The sequence below is a fragment of the Dunckerocampus dactyliophorus genome, chromosome 20, assembly GCF_027744805.1.
Source record: "Dunckerocampus dactyliophorus isolate RoL2022-P2 chromosome 20, RoL_Ddac_1.1, whole genome shotgun sequence".
Classification (NCBI taxonomy): Eukaryota; Metazoa; Chordata; class Actinopteri; order Syngnathiformes; family Syngnathidae; genus Dunckerocampus; species Dunckerocampus dactyliophorus.
Genome location: NC_072838.1, coordinates 5,375,276 through 5,396,413, shown reverse-complemented (window position 1 = coordinate 5,396,413; position 21,138 = coordinate 5,375,276). Strand labels below are relative to the sequence as shown.

Here is a 21,138-nt window from a genome sequence, read left to right as displayed (position 1 = left end):
ACTGGAGAATTGTTCTATGCATGTAAAACTGTAATTTGTAAAAGCAAGCTATTAGCAAGCTAATAGAATGCTGACATTTTGGGATAAAATTATATAAGCACGACAAGACACGTGCCATATCGTATGCTAACCACATTATGTACGTAAACCGAGGCAAAATGTTGGCGCACATTTACGACGTTAACCAAAAAACATGCAGTGAGCAAACGGTGTCAAGTGTGACTGAGTTCAGAATGGATGAAAGTCACAATGGCGGGAAGAGAAAGCGGCACAGCGTGTTTGATTGGCTGTTCCACATCACTGTGCTCTGTTGCTGAAGGCAGTTAAGTCAACAGTGAGACTCTAAAGGAGACATTGCTGCAATCTCCTTGTGGACCACAATGCAATTACTCAGAGGCTGCTCACGCCAAATCCATCCATCAGGCTTGACCCTCTCCCTTTTTCCATCCAGGGGTAAAATCACTCAGGCAGAAGAGAAGCCACCCTTTCCCAGTAAACATATCACCCGACACCAGCACAAGATCTGAATTCCACCCACTGACGTGCAAGTCGACGATGTACAGTACACGTCATCTTTTAGTTCTTTTCTCTAGTTTCTCATGTTCCTTTTTCCTGATACTGCCATTGTTGGGGATGGCTACATCCAGCACAGCGGCTGTGTCCTCTGTGGTTGTTTTTTGGCAACCCCTAGCAGCCACAATGATGAATTCAGATGAAACGGAATGATACAGACTAGGGTTGTCAAACGTGAGACCTGGGAGCCGTTTGCGACCCACGGCTGTGTTGTTGCAGCAAAACACAACAAGAAAACAATAGAAGAATACAGTTGAATCATTAGGAGAAAAAAAGTTGTAATTTAACGAGAAAAACATGCTAATATTAAGAGGAAAAATAACATCTTTTCAGTAGCATGAATTTGAAATATGTACATATATCTAAAAAAAGACAAACAAAATAAAGTTGTAATTTTTGGAAAATTAGATTACAGTGTTATGGGAATAAAGTGATAATATTACGAGAATCAAATTTACAAACATTATTTAAGAAGAAAGTTGAATTATTAAAACAATGGGGAAAAAAGAGCAAAGACCTAAGTTGATATTAATAGAAAAAGGCTTTTTCACCTGTCTGACAAAGCTGAGATGAAGTTTCTTCTTGAAATATATGTAACTTGTTGGCATATCTACACGTGCGGCTTTACAAAATATCAAAGCGGCAAAGTTGCATCCTTTCATTTTTCACTATGTGGCCCTCGCTGGAAAAAGTTTGGACACCCCTGCTATACAGCATACTAGAATACTTTCTAATAGCGTTCTGCCTTGGAGAGTAAGTGTCTGTAAGTAATGTGCAACTATAATGATATAATGCCGGTGTGGATTGAGAAATTTGCTATTTTTTAAAATTTTTAAGCCTTGTGGCCTAACTGTGTCAGTTAGCAAAGAACTACAGAGTCAACTGCTGATGACGTTATGGACGGGCGACGGAGCTGACTTCCTCTTCCTGTTTTCCACGTATTAGCGAGCTGATAGGATGCTAACAAGAATGTTTTATGATAAAAATATATTAAGATCACAGGCGGACTCACGCCTTATTAACACGACATATTAATAACACGACAAGACATGCACCATATTGTACGCTAACCGGAAAACGTACGCAAACCAGGACAACATTTTGGCATGAATTTATGCAAGATTTGTTGCTGTGTGGCACATGGGCGCAGTTTGATGAGGTCTGAATTGTGCGGGGATATCAATATCGATAGAAAAAACAGTATGGTGTCCATGCCATCCATCCATCCATCCATCCATTTTCTATACAGCTTCTCCTCTTTAGGGTCGTGGGGGCATGCTGGAGCCTATCCCAGCTGACTTCGGGCGAGAGGCGGGGTACACCCTGGACTGGTCGCCAGCCAATCACAGGGCACATATAGACAAACAACCACTCACACTCACATTCATACCTATGGACAATTTAGAGTCACCAATTAATCTAACATGCATGTTTTTGGAATGTGGGAGGAAACCGGAGTACCCGGAGAAAACCCCCCCCACACACGGGGAGAACATGCAAACTCCACACAGAAATGCCCCGGGGAGAATCGAACCCAGGTCTTCCCGATCTCCAGACTGTTACTGTGTTAGCCAACATGCTAACCACTAGACCACCGTCAAATAATTCTTTTCTGTCTGTATGCATTTAAAAAGTTGCAAGGCCTATCAATGAAATACCTCGCCTGATGCACCCGACAGCAAATACACCGACGCTGCTCATGCAGTGATACTCATGTTCAACAATAATAACAAGGCTTCGGTGTCACAATGAAGCAATATGAGGATGGAAATAAGTGACTGCAAATGATCGGGAACAATCTGAGTGAGATAAGATGATGAATGAATGAATTATTCTGGCCAAAACACAAGTGAAACAGAATGCAGTGGCACAAGAGCGAGAGAAAGGACAGTTTGCAATGAGATGACAGGTGAAGATGAATTGGATGAAGACCAAGATACACTATTAGAGGGTGAGGGACATGAGAAAGGCACAGCTGAGGCCAAAAATCAATCCATATCGATCAACAAGCCATCATTGCAAAGCTGAAAAATCTTATTTAGACCCGAGACTGAAAGAAATGAACACACGCCAACACAAACAGCAGCAGCCTTTTTAGTATGTACACAACATCACACAATCCATTCAAACTTTATGGTTACGCAACTGACCTGCATGCCGCAGCAAGTACTCCAAACAGGTTGATGCAGTGCTACTGCTTCGTGGGAGGGTGTCCAAAGTGCAGCCCGGGGACCATTTGTGGCCCGCGGATGTTTTTTTTTCAGTACTGCTTTTACAAGGTTTTAAGGTTAAAATATATATATATTTTTTAAATTTTTTTAAACTTTTTTTTTTTTTAACCTTTTTTTTATATTAAAAAAAGGTTAAAATATTAAGATCAAAAAGTTGTAATTTTCTGAGAATAAAAAAATAACATCATTTTAGTAGCATAATGCTGAACTATGAAAGAAAGACATTTTAAGTCGTAGTATTATGAAAAACAAACAAAACAGCAAAATCAGGGAAAATCAGGTTCCATAAAAAGATCTAAAGTTACAAAAATACAGCCTAGATATTATCGGAATGAAGTCATACTATTACAAGAAGAAAATTCACAAGAAGAAAGGTGAAATAGAAAAGTAAAAAAAAAAAAAAGTCACAATTTTATGAAAGTAAATTCCTAATGAGGGAAAATAATATGGAATCACAGGAGTGCCAAAATTAAAAGGGAATACGTGTGGAAATACAAAGAGAATCAATAATACAAAAATATACAAATGTAGTCGTATTCTTTTACCATTTTGTCATTGTTCTTTCTGTATTGTCTGTTTTTTCCAATTTGTGTTTTTTCATTTCGTAATGGCAAATGCAAAAGCATGCAAATGAAAAAAGAATTCTGCCAGGATGACGACTATAGTCCACACGTGATTATGGAAACTCGGGAGCCCATAAAAAATGTCACGGACTGAAAGTAGACGCAAAAACACGTTTATCAAAAGTAAACGGGGGAAATTTAAATATGGTGGACGTGGACGAATTGAGAAGAGGTGTTCAACGAGAATTATGAGCAATTGCTCGGTTGGTGGAAGATGTCATGGAAAGTTTTTATAAAAAAGTCTTTAAAGTCTTTAAAGGCGATATCTGCGTTGATGGAAGCAGATATGGATGAAGCTGTGTGGCGCAATCTTGAGGAGGTTATCTTATTTCAGTTTCCCCCGTTTACTTTTGATAAATGTGTATTTGCGTCCACCTTCAGTTTTTTACGGGCTCCCGAGTTTCCATGCTTGCCCCTGCTAGCAGAAATCGTGTAATCACGTGTGGTGTAGTCATCGTCCTGGCAGAATGTTCTTCTGCATTTGCCATTACTAAATGAAAAAACACAAATGGAAAAGACAAAGACAAAACAGGAAAAGCGCCGCCAAAATGGGAAAAAACAAAGACAATACAGAAATCATTCTTTTGTCTTTGTCATTACTAAATGCAATGACAAAAAGAAGTGGAAAAGACAAATACAAAACAGGAAAAACAACGGCAAATTGGAAAAAACAGACAAAACAGAAAGAACAATGACAAAATGGCAAAAGAAGATGACTACATTTGTATATTTTTTATTATTGATTCTTTGTATTTCCACACGTATTCCCTTTTAATTTTGGCACTCCTGTGATTCCATAAAATAATGTCAGTTTAGTAGCATAAGGTTGAAATACTATTCTAGAAAATGTTTGGGTTTTTTTTAAGTTGTAATATTATGAGAAACAGACAAAAGATGTAATTTATGGAAAAATGAGGTTGTGGAAAAACTCATAACGTTACGAAAATAAAGTCTAGCTATTATGGAAATAAAGTCACAATTTCGAGAAAAAAAATTTACAAGAAGAAAGTTGAAATAGTTGGAAAAGTAAAAACAACAGCAAAAATGAAAAAAAAAAAACAGCTGTAATTTTACGAGAATAAAGTCCAAATATATATATTTTTTAAGTTGTATTCCAATGAGAAAAAAGTGGCAATTAAGAATAAACTTGGAATATTCTGATAAAAAAATAATGTAATTTTAGGAGCGTAGCGTCTAAACACTAAAGAAAACATATGTTATTTAAACTAACTAAAGTTGTAATTTTTGGAAAATTGGGTGCGGGAAAAAATACAGTATTATGGGAATAAAGACATATTATTATGTGAAAAAACTAATATTATGAAAAAAAGTTGAAATATTTGGAAAACAGCAGCAAGAAGTTGCCTGACATACACAGCAATCCTTCGTTTATCACGGTGAGCTGGTTCCAGACTCGACCGTTATTACGGGACGTTATTATAGAAACCAGGGCCCGTATTCACAAAGCATCCTCAGGCTAAAAATAGTTCTTAGTGATCTCACTCTAAGAAAAAATGTTAAAATTCATAGGATTCTAAGATTTTCTTAGACTTTTTACTTGTTAAGGTGAAAGTTATTCACAAAGCATCTTCAGCCTCAAGAGAGCTCCTAAGGCAGCAAAATGTTCCGAGTGATGAGGACTTTTAAGAAGCCTAAAAGTGATCCCAGGTTGCGTCACTCTAACACTCTCCCGATGCAAATTATTTTATTGTCATAAAATTGCAACTGTTAAACACTTTATTCTTGTAAAATTACATCAGTTTTCCCCATTTTTGCTGTTGTCGTTTTTTTGGATTTTCCAAGCATTTGAATTTTCATCCTGTAAATTTTCTTCTCCTAATTCCCATAATATTTTGGTTTTATTCTCGGAAACATGATAACTTTTTCTGCAACCTCATTTTCTAAAAGTTACAACTTTATTCGTTGTTTTGGTTGTTTCTCATCAAATGACAGCTTAAAAGAATTTTTTTTTTCTTTAATATTTCATCTTTATGCTAGTAAAATGACTTTTTTCCTCATAATATTATGGTATTCTCATAAAATTATATGAGATTACTACTTGTTTACTCACCCCTAGCATATGTCTTCATCTTCAGGTTTCTAGGCTCGTTCTTTTCTTTCTTACTGCTTCCCTCTTTACTGTTTACTGTGCAATGCAGCAGGCATGCCATGGGCTTTGACTTTGTGGACTATTTCCAGTTGTTCTGGTCATACCAATTATGCATGTTGTCCAGTCAACTGTCCATTTTTCCTGCTGTCAGTTCAGGAAATTCAGTCACAAGCTGTAATTTTGACAGGCTTTCGAGATGTAATTAATGAAAATGAGCCACTGCACCGCAAGTTCATGGGTAAGTACACACCGTTTCTAATGTGAACGTCTTATGTGTGACTACTTTTGATGCAGTAAGTGCTTTGCTCGTTTTGAGACATACCGCACCAGCTGCAGAGCCCACTGGCCGACTCTGGCCTTGCTTAAGCACACAAAGCCTCTCCAGCAAGGACGATGAAGCATCTTCATTGGAGCGTGACACACAGGAGGAGAGGTTAAGGATGAGGGTGTCACACCCTACCGAGGCAGGCTGCACTGATGGAGGATTGGAAGTGCGGCAAAATGCATTGGTTTGTCAATGTACAAGAAAACAAGACCTCTGCCAAGGCTTATTTGTTGCCTACAGTCTAACACAGGGGTGTCCCAACATTTTTCCAGTAAGGGCCACATAGTGAAAAATAAAAGGTTGCAACTTTGCCACTTTGATGTTTTGTAAAGCAACACATGTAGATATGCTAAAAAGTGATATATATTTCAATAAAAAACTCAGCTTTGTCATTTCGGTGGAAAAGCCTATTATTAGTATCAACTTCACTCTTTGCTCTTTCTTTTCCAATTTTTACTGTTTTTTATTTTCCAAATATTTCAACTTTCTTCTTCAGTAATCTTTATTTTCCAAATTTTCCAAAAATGTCAACTTTATTTTGTTCTGTTTGTTTCTCATACTATTACAACTAAAATATCTATTTTTCTTTAGTATTTTTACTTTATGCAATTAAAATTACATTCTTTTCCTCCTAATAGTTTATTCTTGTAAAATTGTGAATGGTTGTCATTGGAATTTGAATTTCTTTGCTTTAATATTTTGACTTTATTCTTGTAAAATTACAGCAGCTTTTTTCCATTTCTGATGTTGTTGTCCAAGAAAATTCCTTTTGGGTTATTTTGGGTATGTTAAAAATTAACAGGATCAACAAACCAAAGAGGGGAAGCAGCTAAAAAGTATAGGGTCCAGTATTCTGTACAATATAAATTGTGCATTGTCTGCATGCATCGGGGCCGTCTCTACACAGCAGGCTGTGAATACCTGGGTGAGTTCCTCTCGCCCCTGACTTAGAAGTCTCACCCGCAACGGGAGAAATTAACCCTGTGAACGGAGGTGTCAGGTGTGAGGTGCGCACGTTTGAAAGAGAAGTGTGGTCTCGCACGCACACGGTAACTCGGGTTTCAGCACCGGGCATGAAATTCACCTCCAATCACAGACTGCTCTTGTTATGCAAATTGGTACTTTTGCTTAAAATGACTACGTCTAGAGGGCTGTGATAATGTCAAAAAGCATATTCAGAAGGTCACATATAGTTTTTTAAGCTCTAACTACCAAAATGCACCATTTATAAATAAGGAATCCTACGTGGTGGGAATCACTTATCTGGAACCAATTAACCGCCACAAACGAGGGCTGACTGTAATCAACGTGTGGATCCCCCTTCAGAATGTAGTAGGAACATGTGCACCAGTTTTTTTTTTAAAGTCCAGTTTGATGCATTATCCACAAATAAATCCAGAGAAATAAGTCAAGACGTAAATGAAGGCGGCATCTCCCGATGATGATAATACACACTTGTTTGTGTTCTGTTTTCGCCGTGATTCATGACACAACCCAGGTAGTGCAGTGTGTGTTCACGTGTTCGTCCAACTCACAGCAACGTTGTAGATTGCCATGCCCACAGCTCGGTGGTCATTGATTTTTTCTGTGGAAATGGACTTGGTCTCGTAAGCCAGGAAGATGCCGAGCAACAGCAGCAAGCCTTTATAACCGTACACCACACCTGTATGGGCAGAGCAGACACTTAGGGACATGTCTCAGACACCCAGACACACACTAAGTTGTACATGTCATTTCTTTTTCTACCGCTTGTCAGGTTCCGTGTCGCTGCTGAGCTGTCGAGATTATTCTATCTTATGTTTTTGTATCTTCATCTTAATTCCTCAAGGGAACACAGAAATGACATGCTATTACTTTGAAAAGGCACACTTGTGCCAAAGTCCTACAGCAGATACAATGGGGAAAGTACGTATTTGATCCCCTGCTGATTGTAGGATTACCCCCTTACAAATGATATGAACCTTCATGGTGGCTTTATGGTAACTGGGAGAGACAGAATGTTAAAACAAGTGCAAAAAAAAAAAGGTCATGAATGAATACAGTAATCCCTCGTTTACGCCGGTTAATTGGTTCCAGACCCAACCGTGATAAGGGAATGTCTGCCAGGTAGGATTCCTTATTTATAAATGGAATATTTCCATAGTTAGAGCATAGAAAACCTGTTTACCATCTTCAAAATTCACTTTTAACATGGTTAGAGCCCTCCCTATAATCACCGTTACACTCCTATGAGCCAATATAGTAGACATAATAACAGTAAATAAGACAAACACGACATAAATAAGACATAATATAGGCTCACACAAGTTAGCATTGTTCCTTTTTTTTAACTTCCTGTTTCTGTACAGTACTTCCTGTGGTGGCTATTGTCTCATCAATGTAACATTACCCATGTAGATATGCCACAAAGTTATATACAGTGGTACCTCATTTAATGTCTGCCCCGTTTAATATGTTTTTCGGGTTAACATCCAAAATTTTGCTGTTCAAAATTCTTGCTGGTTGGTAGGGGTTCAAATACATAGTGTATTTTACTCAATACAAAAAAAAATCATATATAATTTGTGGTTAGTGCTTTTTTCTGGATTTGTGTTGATATTCTCTCTCCCGCCTCTCTGTTAGAATAAGCCTACCAATAAACTGTAGTGGGGGTAAACTTACGAAGTCAGCAGGGCAGCACAGAAATTGAGCCACAGAGAAAAAAATGGAAGTTATATCCGAGAATTCTACATACCCAGCCAGGTGTTCATCTTTTCAGAGCTGCAGTGCTCCAATAACGGCTGGATCAACACATCCTGGTCACCTTTAGGGGCTTCTCGGGTGAATTTCTGCTTGTACACAACAGCAGTAGAGGTGAAACATACAGCGCACATGCAGCAAATCCAACTACATATGAGCGGCACATTGTAAAGAAGAACAAAAACAATAATGCCGGAAGCATACAGTAACAGAATTATAAGACTAGAGCCATGATTACACGAATTAAGTCCAAATATTAAAGTATAAAGTAAGCCATTTTAATCATTATATAGCCTGCCTGCTACCCTGAGTTCCAACCAACATCCGCTGAATGAGAATCCAGAGCGCTAGCCGTCAAGCTAAAAGCCAGGACTGTCAACTTGATTTTTAGCATCAGGTGTCAGGGAGTGAGGTTTCCCAACGCACGCCCGCACAGACCTGCACCAATTACAGTCGTCCATCACAATATCATGTTTTTTCAGGAACTAGTGGTAGACTATGGTCTCTTATTAGTCAAAACATTGTGGTCACTAGGTGGCAGTAATGACACAAAACATTGAGACGTTACCTTACATTACATGACCTTAACACTGCTTGAAGTCATAAAGACATAGAGTAAAAAAATGTTCTCCCTTTCTGTGTGGAAGTGGTAGGTTTTTGGTGTAACTTTTTTAGTTTATAAGAAATAAATTTGAGGCTAACTGGTTAGCTTGCTAGCTTACATCTCAAGTCCCTGCAGCATAAGAGTTGAGCGATGTGATGCAAACAATGAAAAATAGGAGTGTAAAGGTGACTATAGGGGTGTTATTTCATGTATACAGGGCTCTAATAATGGTAAAACCTGTATTTAGAGAGTCATGAACCGTTTTTTTTTCTGCTGTAACAAAAATATTCCATTTATTAACGTTGAATCCTATATCGCAGAAATTCATTTAATGCAGTCGGGTCTGGAACCAATTAACCGCTATAAACGAGGGACGACTGTAGACATCATTTTACAGGAAATAGATTTTTATAATAATAATAATATTTTCTGAGTGCATGGTGTAATGACGAGTTCTTTTCTGCGTTTTTATGGGAGAAGTAGTCAAAAATCACACAATTTCAAAAGTTTTCATGTTGTATAAAAAAAATAAGAGCAATGTATTTGGTTACAACGCTGGACCCGATCATCAATGGATGAGATCAAGGAAGAGCCCAGAATGAATGTACACAAAGCCTATGTACTGTAGCAGCTGCCACGCCCCTCTAGAGAGTCAAACGTAAGCTTGTGTGATTGGAAAGTCAAAGTTAAGTTTGTGTGGGAAAGACTGGCTCCAACTGGTTCCAATTATGACAATGTGTCGGTTTACTATCTTCTCCTCTCAGTACTTTTCCAAGGGTTATCTGTGATTGTTGTGCAACTCTACTTGTGCTGTGTGAGTGTGGCCTTCCATGAGAAGCTATTACGACTAAAATTGCACTGCGCAAATAGTCTGAATCTAAAGGTGTAATAATAACAATATCTAACAACGGCCTTAAAGGAAAACTGCACTTTTTTGGGAATTTTGCCCATCATCCGCAATCCGTATGTGAGACATGAACACGTCTTTCTCTTTTCTGTGTGTTATAAAGATATAAAAACAGAGGAAAAAGGCAGCTAAGAATCCACATAATGGGATGCACCTATTCCGCCTATAAAGCCTTGTGAAAAAACAATGCTCCATTTACATAATGTGATGTGCATATGAACCAAGCTACAGCGACCTTGTTATTATTATTGTTGTTAACATTAATAATAACATTGTTATTATTGCGTCTTGTACGACTGAGAGCCTACACAGACGCACTGTTAACATTGTTACACCGAAGAGCTACAGTATGTTACTGCCGCAGTGACACCTTGCCACACCACACCGGCTAGCTACTAGCCGGCTAGCTACTAGCCGGCTAGTAGCTAGCAACTCACAGTGCGTGAGCGCCACACTCAAAGTGCCTCAGGCCACTATCGAAAAGTAACGCTAAATATTGGAGCTGCCGCCACTGCTGCTGTGTTTTTGTTTTTGAGTTTGGAAAAGTTAACGCTTGGTGTAGTGTCCCATTCTATGTGAAATCAATGCGCCCAGGAAGGAAGTTAATGGTAATGCAATGGTCTACAGCCAATCAGGACGCAGGACCCCATTGGCGGTGCAGCCAGAGAGGGAAGAGAGAGACACTCAACTTCCCACATTACAATTCTTCTTAAAGGGCCAGACTCGGACTGTAACAGTGGTCATAGGCTGTAATAAAAAAATGAAAAAAAAATTCAGCAAAACAGCAAATCTGCGAAAGGTGAACCATGATAGGGAGAGGGAACTGTATAGCCAAAAAAACGAGTACAGTAACCATTGTCAATGAAGGACTGGGCTAAGACTGAATGGTGGCCATGAGGGATATTTCAGTGGTCCTCTGCCATCGTGACGAGACATCCAAACATTTTGACTTGCAGTGCTTACACAATGCCAAAGGGACAAAGCATTTTGGGGACAATGACAATTTGTATGGGAAAGAAATGTACTTTTGACATGAGTGAAGTGTTTTGGGAGCGATATGAGCTTTTGCAGGTGAACCATGGTGTTGCGATGAACCATCCAAAGTTTATTTTGCTAAATGTTGAGAAAGTCCGGTCTGTTTCAAGAAACGAGCCAAAGCAATTGAGAAGGATTTTTCTATTTTGGTGGCACTGACCAGTCACATGCGAAAGGAATTAGCTGTGAAGCACAAGTGACCAGTTTTGGGAGCGTTTCAAGAAGTGAGCCAAACCAATGGAGAAAAACTGTAATAGCAGGTTCAGTAGGAAGACGAGGTGTGTCCCATTATGTGCATTCTTACCTGCCTCTTTTGGCTGTTTTTATATTTTTAGAACGCTCAGAAAAGAGAAAGATAGCCTAAATTCCCTAAATTTAAAAAAAAAAAAAGTCTTTCAAATATAAACTCATTAGAAATGTAAATGGTTGAGCATTTGATCATAGAAAGAACTTTACTCATTTGCAAAACAGTCATTGTAAATCGTTTTCGGTGCCTCCCCAAATGGATGGTTCTGTCAAGCGTACATGCGTTTATGCCTACTGTTTGACAGTTTTTTATTTATTCAATCTGATGTCACATTGTTATAATATTGTTACTGCACTTAACATCACCCTGAAAATTAGCCACCGGCTTTTGTCTTGCATATTGAAAATGAAAATGAAAATGTTGCTTGCATTATGCACTGTTCCTGTCGTTCTTAAATAAACACACCTACAAGTTGTTTTTGGTCAACTCAGGCAATAATATGAACCCAAAGCAGCAGCCCTGTTTGCATTATTTTTCTTTAAAAAACAAAAAAAAGGACGGGATGATTGTACCTCCACTGTGATATGTAAAGGATCCACAATCTGCCAGATCATGAGGGACAGGAAATCGATGCCAAGCAGGACACCGACGGTGGAGTAGAATTTCCATGGCTCCAGGTGCTGCAGGGACACACAGCAGGGTGCTGGTCATCATACACGGAGGGGGCGGGAAAAGGCACAAATCCTCTCTCGATGTAATGTTTTTTAAAGGAGGGATTTATGAAGCCACAAATAGACCAGCCTGGGCTGCGGCGGAAACAATGATCCATCACTAACGGAGGCCAATGCGATCTGCCGTCAAAGCGCCGGACCGTGACAGCAACGGACAAGAAAGACAAACAAATGGGAAACACCCATCAGCCTGTCTTCTCTGTCCACAACATGGGGTGTCCAAAGTGTGGCCGGTGGGCCATTTCCGTCTTTTATTGGCCGGCGGCACTTTCTGAAAATATAATTTAACAAGAAAACTAAAAAAATGTTTTTAATAAAATAACAGTAAAAATGAAAAAAATCTGCAGTAATTTTACAAGAATAAAGTGAAAATATTAAGAGAAAAAAGCTGTCATCTAGCAACAAAAAGTAATAATTTAACATTATTAACGTCGTAATATTATGACTACAAGAACAAGAGCAAGGCGAGACTTTAACATTACAAGTGTTTGTACAAACGTTCAATGAAAAAATATATGACAATATATTGCAATCTACTAATGTAATGTTTACCACGTTACACTCTTCTGCGCTCTGTGTGTATGCTAGCGGCCCCGCCTCCACCCACCGAGACATAGGCTCACTCCGTTCATGCCGTTGCTCTATGGAACAAACGCGCCAAGGTGCTGAAGCCAATGCACAGAGTGAACTTGTTTGGAGGCGAGAGATGAGAAAAACACACACGCATGCACGTGGCAATATATCGAGGCGGGCAAAATTATCCATTTCATTTTCATTTATTGTGTGATTCATTAATTGATTTATTATTGTCCCATTTTTTTTCTGAACAAAAAAATCTTGTCACGTTTCAATCTCACAAGATGTTGTGACACCCCGAAATAACAATTTATCATAATAATCATTTTAGTAGCTTAGAGTTTAATAAAACATTATTTTTAAGTCGGAATATTATGAGAAACAAACAAAACAACGAATAAAGTTGTAATTTCGGGAAAGTTACGTTGTTATAATGTTATGGTTATGGGAATACAGCCATAATTACGAGAAGAAAATTTACAAGAAGAAAATTGAAATAGTTGGAAAATTAAAAAAAACAGCAACAGCAGCAGAAATTTAAAAAACTGCTATAATTTTACCAGAATAAAGTCATAATATTATAGAAAATAGTTGTAATATAACGAGGAAAAAGTCATAATTTTACTACAATAATGCAATATTATGAAAAAAAAAATGAGTAGCATAAGGTTGAAACATTAAAGAAAAAATACAACATTTTTTGAAGTCATCATATTACGAGAAACAAACAAAACAGAATAAAGGTGGCGGAAAAAGTCAAAAAGAATAAAGAAGAAAACAGTTGAAATAGTTGGAAAATAAAAAAAAAACATAAAACAATAGCAGAAATAGAAACTTTTACCAGAATAAAGTCAAAATATTAAGAGAAAAAAGTCACATTCGAATAATAAAAAATGTCGAAATTAACAACGATAACGTAATATTAGGAAGACAAATAATGTCATTTAAGTGGCATAAAGTTGAAATATAATTTTTTTGAAAGTTGTAATATTATGAGAAACAAACAAAACAACAAAGTTGTAACTTTTAGAAAATGTGAAAATGTTTTGTATTATAATGCCAAAATATTAGGAGAAGAAAAGAAGATTATTTAAGAATATTTGGAAAATATGACAAAGCTGAGATGCAGTTTATTCTTGAAATATACAGAACTTCTTAGCATATCTGCATGTGTTGCTTTGTAAAATATCAAAGTGGCAAAGCCTTTCATCCTTTCATTTTTCACTTTTGCCGCAAGAATGAAAACTAGTCTGTAAAACCTCAACAGCTTCATTTCGACAGCTTGACGCAGGCTGCTTGATCGCGCCCAATCAAACTTATCACCGTTGGACTTTTCTTGCATTTTTGTTTACTTGCTTTGCATAGCTGTCACTGGCGGCTGCTAGCTAGCTAGCTAGAGTTATCCACCTAGCTTCGGGTCTTCGGACTCCAAATGTGATTTTTTTTTCCCCACAGTGACATTTTGTTTTTAAAACAGACAAGCAATGCGGTGAGCTCGGAGCTCGTTTATGTCCCACAGGGAAGCTACAAGTGGGTATCACGTTCATGGGGTACATACTCACTTTTTCAAGTGTCACTTTACAATTTTACTCTTAAGGCCATCGCTTAATAAATAACAAAAAACTCTCCAAACCAGAACCAAAAATGTTCTCAGTAGGACTCAGTAATGAGTAGCTCCACCGTTCTTGTTAATCACTTCAAAAACTGCTTTGGGCATGCTTGATGCGAGTGTTTCCAGGAGGCTAGTGGGAACATTGCTCCAAGTGGTGAAGATGGCTTCACCAAGAACATAAACTGTCTGGAACTGATGGCCATTTTTATAAACTTCCCTTGCCATCCATCCCCAAATGTGCTCTATGGGATTTAAATGGGGGGAACATGCAGGATGGTCCAAAAGAGTGATGTTATTCTCCCTGAAGAAGTCCTTGGTCAAGCGAGCATTGTGAACTGCAGCGTTGTCCTGTTGAAAAACCAGCTGTTACCACACAGACGAGGGCCCTCAGTCATGAGGGATGCCCGCTGCAACATCTGCAACACCTGAAGCTCCAGTGTTCCACTGAATGAAAAAGCACCCCAGATCATGATGACTTTTTTGTTCCATAATGCTCAGGATCTTTCAAAAAATGTAGAATGACTGATTTACTGCACCCAACCTCAGCAGCAATGGCACGCTGCGAGAGGCCTTGCTTATGCAGCTCGACAATCTGACCACGTTGTAAAAGAGAAAGCTTCTTAGCTTTACCATCAGGAGGGCATGACAGTGTGAATGCCGGACAGAAAATGAACATTTTGAGCAGATTTTGGCTTTTATAGCCTGTGGTCTTAAACTTTTGATCAGCTGATAAATAGCCCAGTTTAATTGTTGTTTTCAATAATTTACTTTTTCAAAATGCTTTCTTGCTTTTGCATATGGTCGCTCTACTTAAAACCTCATGAAGATCCAAATGTGCAAAATGCAAATTCTAGCATTTTTTCAACTGGTCTTAAGATTTTGATTTTGATATATATATATATATATATATATATATATATATATATATATATATATATATATATATATATATATATATATATATATATATATATATATATATATATATATATATATATACACACATACATATACACACACACACACACACACACACACACATATATATATATATATCCCTAAATATTTTGACTTTACACCCATAATATTACTTTTATACTTTTTCCCCAACCTAATTTTCCTAATATTTTGTTTCGTGTGTTTCTCATATTACAACTTAAAAAAAATGCAAACATATTTCTGTTAATGACACTGTTTTTCTCACTGTTTTTTTTCCAACAATTTAAACTTTGTTCTTGTAAATTTTATTCTCATAATTAGAATATTCTGACTTAATTCTTGTAAATTTATAACTGTTTCCACAGCCTAATTTTCCAAAAATGACTTTGTTATTCTATTTTTTTCTCATGACATTACAACTTTAAACAATAGCATCTTTTTTCTTTAATATTTCAACACTACACATTACACACTACACTACATATTTTGACTTATACTAGAGCCTGACTTTTTAATTTGTGCTGTTGTTGCTTATTTTTGTAAGTTTTCTTGTTAAATTGTATTTTCAGAATGTGCCACAGGATGCAAACGGCCTGCGGGCCGCACTATGGACACCCCTGTTTTATATCATGTGTATATTGATGCAAGGGTTGTGTGACAGTTACCATAGCAGCACAAAAGCAACTGGACAAATAGATGCAACACTCCACTACACAAGCAGGGTGTGTGAATGTAAAAAGAGTCAAACACTCGATTGGATCATACATCAACTCTGCCAGCAGAGCTTGACCTTGAAGATGACGATAAAATAAAGCTGAACTCTGCTGCTAACATCCAGCAAGTCCCATCCTCAGCTTTGCTTTCGCAATTACCTTCCTCTTATCCTTCTTCTCATCCTTCTTGGTGAAGACAGTGTGGACCCACCAGATCTTGGTGAACATGCTGCCGTATGCGAGGCTGAAACCCAGACCGAGCAACCACAGGCGGAACTAGCAGAGAGGACAAAGAAGGAAAAGACTTGACAGTGATGGTGGATTAATATATCAAACAAATGAATCAAATCAGCTTCACGACACTTGCCATCATTAAGCCTTGTCTGAGTTTAACAGACCTCCTCAAATGACCTTGAAATGAAATTAAACTGCCGGGAGGAGCTGACATTGTGCGTCTGCTTTTGCTGTATTGCAATGGACAACACCAGGGATGGCCTCCAATTAAGAATGGAATTAGGATTGAGAAGGTAATTATCTTTTTCGATAGGAGGATGGCTTGCCAACTTAATTTGTTCATTAGTTTGCCTCTGTGTCTCAGGGGGCAGCTGTGACACCAACTAAAGACTTGAGGTCACTTTGGCTTATTTCATTGGCTATCTCGCAGACATGTACAACTCATTTCCAGCCAGTCTACATCAAGATTCACTTCAGTCAAAGTCAAGTACCAAGCACACCTGTCAACATCTGCATTTGAAAGTACAGTGTTCCCTCGTTTATCGCGGGGGATAGGTTCCCTTTAGCCCACAATAAGTGAAATCCGTGCAGTAGCCAACTTCAATTGAAGGTTGCGGGTTCAATCCGCCGTCCTCCCGTGATTGTGTTGAAGTGTCCTTGGGCAAGATACTGAACCCCCAGTTGCTCCTGATGCTGCGTCATCAGTAGGTAAATGTGCTAGCAGCGTCAAAGCGCTTTGAGTGCCTTGGATGTGGAAAAGCGCTATACAAGTGAAAAACCACTTAAGGCTGTAAAACCCTTCACCATACACTTTATGCACTTTTCTCAGACAGGCAATAACATTGTCTCACATTTCTCTGTCGTTTAAACACTCTCAAAAAAGTTTAAACCTTCATTTGAATTTTAATGAACAACCTTAATGAAGTCACTCAGGCATATTTCGCTCCTAACCTTGCCTTTTTGTCCTGGCGCCATTCAGCTGTACTGTAGCGTCTTTGTATCCTCGTTAAAACATATTGCTGCAGACGAAGGGGAGATTCATTTACAGGCTAGCAAGCAAGCAAGCTAGCAATGACACTGGAGACATGGCAGGACAGCAAGGAGACTGATTGACAATGGTCTACAGCCAGTCAGGACGCAGAAAAGAATGGGCAGTGCAGACAGAGAGGGAAGAGGTAGACACTCAACATCCCACAATGCAATTGTGCACGCTCCTCCACCTGGGGCAAGACCTCACACCCAACCCCGAAGGTGCAATCCATCCTTTTCCGACTGAGAACCATGGCCTCAGATTTGGAGGTGCTGAGTCCCATCCCAGAAGCTTCACACTCAGCTGCAAACTGCCCCAGTAAACACTGTAGGTCAAAGCCTGATGAGGCCATCAGGACCCCATCATCTGAGACATCAATAGAGACGAGATCCTAACGACCCCAAACTGGACTCTCTCGACGGCTTTGCTGCGCCTGGACATTTTGACCATAAAAGTTATGAACAGAATCTGTGACAGAGGGCTGCCTTGGCAGAGGCCAACATTCACCGGGAACAGGCTGGACTTACTGCTGGCAATGCGAACCAGGCTATTGCTCCTGTTGTACAAGGACCGAATGGTACGTACAACCTGCTTGTCCAAAACATGGGAATGGAGGTGTGATGATACAACTGCAAAGTCAATCATAGACCTGCAGCCTAGTGTGCCCTGGTGCCAGGTACACTTACGGACATCGTTATGACCAAACATGGTGTCTGTTATGGACAAACTGTGGTTAGCACAGAAGTCCAATTACATCACATCGCACAAGTTCGGATTAGGGAGGCCGTTCCTTCCAATCACACCCCTCCAGGTCATACTATCATTGCCCACATGAGCGTTGAAGTCTTCCAGTAGAAGGACGGAGTCAACAGGAGGAGCGCTCCCCAGTTTCCCCCAATGAACCCCAAGAAGGCTGGGTACTCTGAACTGCCATGTGTCGAGTACGCACAAATGACTCTCAGGACCCTTTCCCCAACCCGAAGATGTGGGGAAATGACTCTCTCGTTCACTGGGATGACTCCAACACAGAGTCACTGAGCTGGGGGGCTATTAATAAGCCCACACCAGCTCGCCACCTCTCCCCAGCGGCAACGCCAGAGTACAACAAGGTCCATATAGCGCCACATAGTGTGTCCAGCTTTATGATAGTGACGATATCACAGTGATCTCAAACAAGTGTCTCGTGAGCTAGCAGTAGCATGTCAGCTAATGTTGAATATTTGCTTCAACTGAGTATTTTTAGAACTGTACAATTCAGACATGATGCCTGTATTTAATGACAAATGACTACAAAATGGCATAAAGACAATGACAACACTGTTTGAATGGACGTCTGAAATAACATACAATTTCAATATTGCCAGTCACATAAATAAAACACAAATAGCTCACCTCTCCTTTCTTTTTGCCAAAGTAGCTTTAATAGTGATGGGGGTTGGATACACCTGCACTATCATAAACCTGGACACTGAATGTATACCATTTCAAGTTAAGCTGGATAGGATTTCTACAAGAAAACTATTGAAATTTATTATCCTATTCTGTTAATTATTTCCGTTAAGCTTTAGGACACAGGCCACAGATAAAATCCCACCATACGAATGTCTATATAAAGCCCTGTCTCCATGACAACTGGGTGAAGGCTGTGCATTAGCTGGAAAGGAGATTCAGTGTTTGAGAGAAGTTAAAAGTGTACCTGGCAGACGACAGGGAAATGCTTCCTGTGGACATGAAGGCCATCGATGCCCAGAGGGAAGACAGCAGCTAGAGCCATCATGCAGCCCACTGCTGTCATGTTGTTAAGGTAGGGCTGGGAGTTCTGAATATACCTGAAAAATAACAGAAATATACACAGTCAGAGCGATAAGCAAACATTTCCTTCTCTCTAAACACGCTGATCATATCCGTAGTTAGTCAAGGGATGATTCCTGGATGCAATAACACCGTCATCCCCACAAGCTTATTTGTATCTCTAAAAGGTAGTACATACAAACAGTAGGGTTGCCAACTCACTGAAAAATAAATAAGCGAGCCAACGCGATTGTCTTCAGCCCTGCTGGCTTTTTTATTTGTGTAAAATGATATTCATACACTCCCGATCAAAATTTTCAGACCAGACTTTTCAGACTTTTGGATCTTAAGGAGGTTCTAAGTAGAGCCTCAAAATGCAAAAACAAGAAATGGGAGGGAGACAGTTTTTTTTTCTTTTTTCGAATAAGCGATATATTGCAAACAACCAAAGTGAAATAGGCTGTTCATCACCTGATCAAAAGTTTAAGACCATAGCTCAACCCCCCCCCCAAAAAAATTAAATAAAAAAAAAAAATGTTGAAAAAATGAGTCAGTGATGAGTAGCTGCGCCATTCTTGTTAATCAGCTGAAAAATGAGTTTGGCATACTTGATGCCAGTGTTTCCAGGAGGCTAGATCCTGATGCTGAAGATGGCTTCACGGAGGGCATCTACTGTCAGGACCTGATGTCCATTTTTGTAAACTTCCTTTGCCATCCATCCCCAAATGTTCTCAATTGGATTTAGATGAGGGGAACAGGCAGGATGGGCCAAAAGAGTGAGTTTATTCCTCTGGAAGAAGTCCTTTGTCAGGCGGGTACTATAAACTGCAGTGTTGTCCTGTTGAAAAAGCCAGTCATTACCACACATATGAGGGCCTTCAGTCATGAGGGATGCCCCCTGCAACATCTCCACATAGCCAGCTGCCGTTTGACGCCCCTGCACAACCTGAAGCTTCCCTGTTCCAGTGAAGGGAAAAAGCATCCCAGATCGTGAAACCCCCTCCACTGTGCTGTGTGGAAAACATCTTGGTGGAATCTCCTTGTCACTCCAGTTATGTTGGAAGCCATCAGGACCATCAAGTTTACATTTTTTCTCATCAGAGAATAAAACTTTCTTCTACCTTTCCATGTTCCATGTTTAGTGCTCTCCTCCAAATCCCAAAACTCAATTTCGTAGCGTTGAAAGAGATGAGGCCTTTGAAGAGATTTTTTCTTCTTAAAAGCCTTCTCTGGCAGATGGCGTTTGATGGTTATTGGACTGCACTCGGCACCAGTAAAAACATTAATTTGGGCTGTGGATGGTTTCGTGTTCTTGACGGACAGCCAATGGGACCTTTTTGGGACTACCACTTGACTTTTTTTGTTCCATAACCCTCAGTATCTTTGAAGAGGTTTCAAATGACAATTATGCAGCTGAACAATCCCATCGTGTTCAAATAGAGAAAGCTTTTTTGCCTTTGCTATCAAGAGATCATGAGAGTGTGAATACCTGACAGAAAATGACATTCAATCCACATTTTTGCCAAGGTTTTGCCTTTTAAAGGCTGTCCTCTTAAACCTTTGATCAGCTGATGAACAGCCTATTTCACTTCAATGCTTGTTTGGAATAAAGTGCTTACACAAAACATTTTTGTCTCACTCCCATTTATTCATTCTGCATTTTCAAGCACACGTATTCCCTTTTAATTTTGGCACTCCTGTGATTCCATACTTGACCAGTACTGACAGTGCGTCAAACCTAACGCTAACTTGGACAGTAGCATGCTGTATCTCTTTTGAATGTAAATACTCCTATGCACATTATGTTGACGTGATCAATAATGCTTGATTAAAACGAGCATTGTTTCTCTTAGACAAAACACACACACAAAAAAAATAAATGTTAGTTCCATTCCCGCTGTCACAGTGCCCTCTACTGGTCAAGCTAAGATAGTTTTGTCTCAAGGTATATTGACGTGACTTGTGCATAACTTACAAATAACGTGTGTGAACGGGTGTCAACGATGGCATAACTTATTGCCCGCGGATGCGGGACAAATGAATCATACTTTGACATACGTCGAAAAGTTTTGTGCATGCACAAAATTTCTGGACGACTTAGACGTACGACGACGTATG

At 39.2% G+C, this 21,138-nt stretch overlaps 1 protein-coding gene across 3 annotated transcripts in view; it reads right to left on the bottom strand.

Moving 5' to 3' along the window:
- The window catches only part of gabbr1b (gamma-aminobutyric acid (GABA) B receptor, 1b), a 250,353-nt gene that overhangs the window by 14,924 nt on the left and 214,291 nt on the right, over nt 1-21,138 (bottom strand). For all 3 annotated transcript variants that reach the window (XM_054763969.1, XM_054763968.1, XM_054763970.1), the window contains 5 exons: nt 18,926-19,058; nt 16,125-16,241; nt 11,967-12,074; nt 8,597-8,690; nt 7,398-7,525 (listed from right to left, as the gene is read on the bottom strand). In XM_054763969.1, the coding sequence (XP_054619944.1) occupies nt 7,398-7,525; nt 8,597-8,690; nt 11,967-12,074; nt 16,125-16,241; nt 18,926-19,058 (580 nt within the window). The remainder of the gene's footprint in view (nt 1-7,397; nt 7,526-8,596; nt 8,691-11,966; nt 12,075-16,124; nt 16,242-18,925; nt 19,059-21,138) is intronic.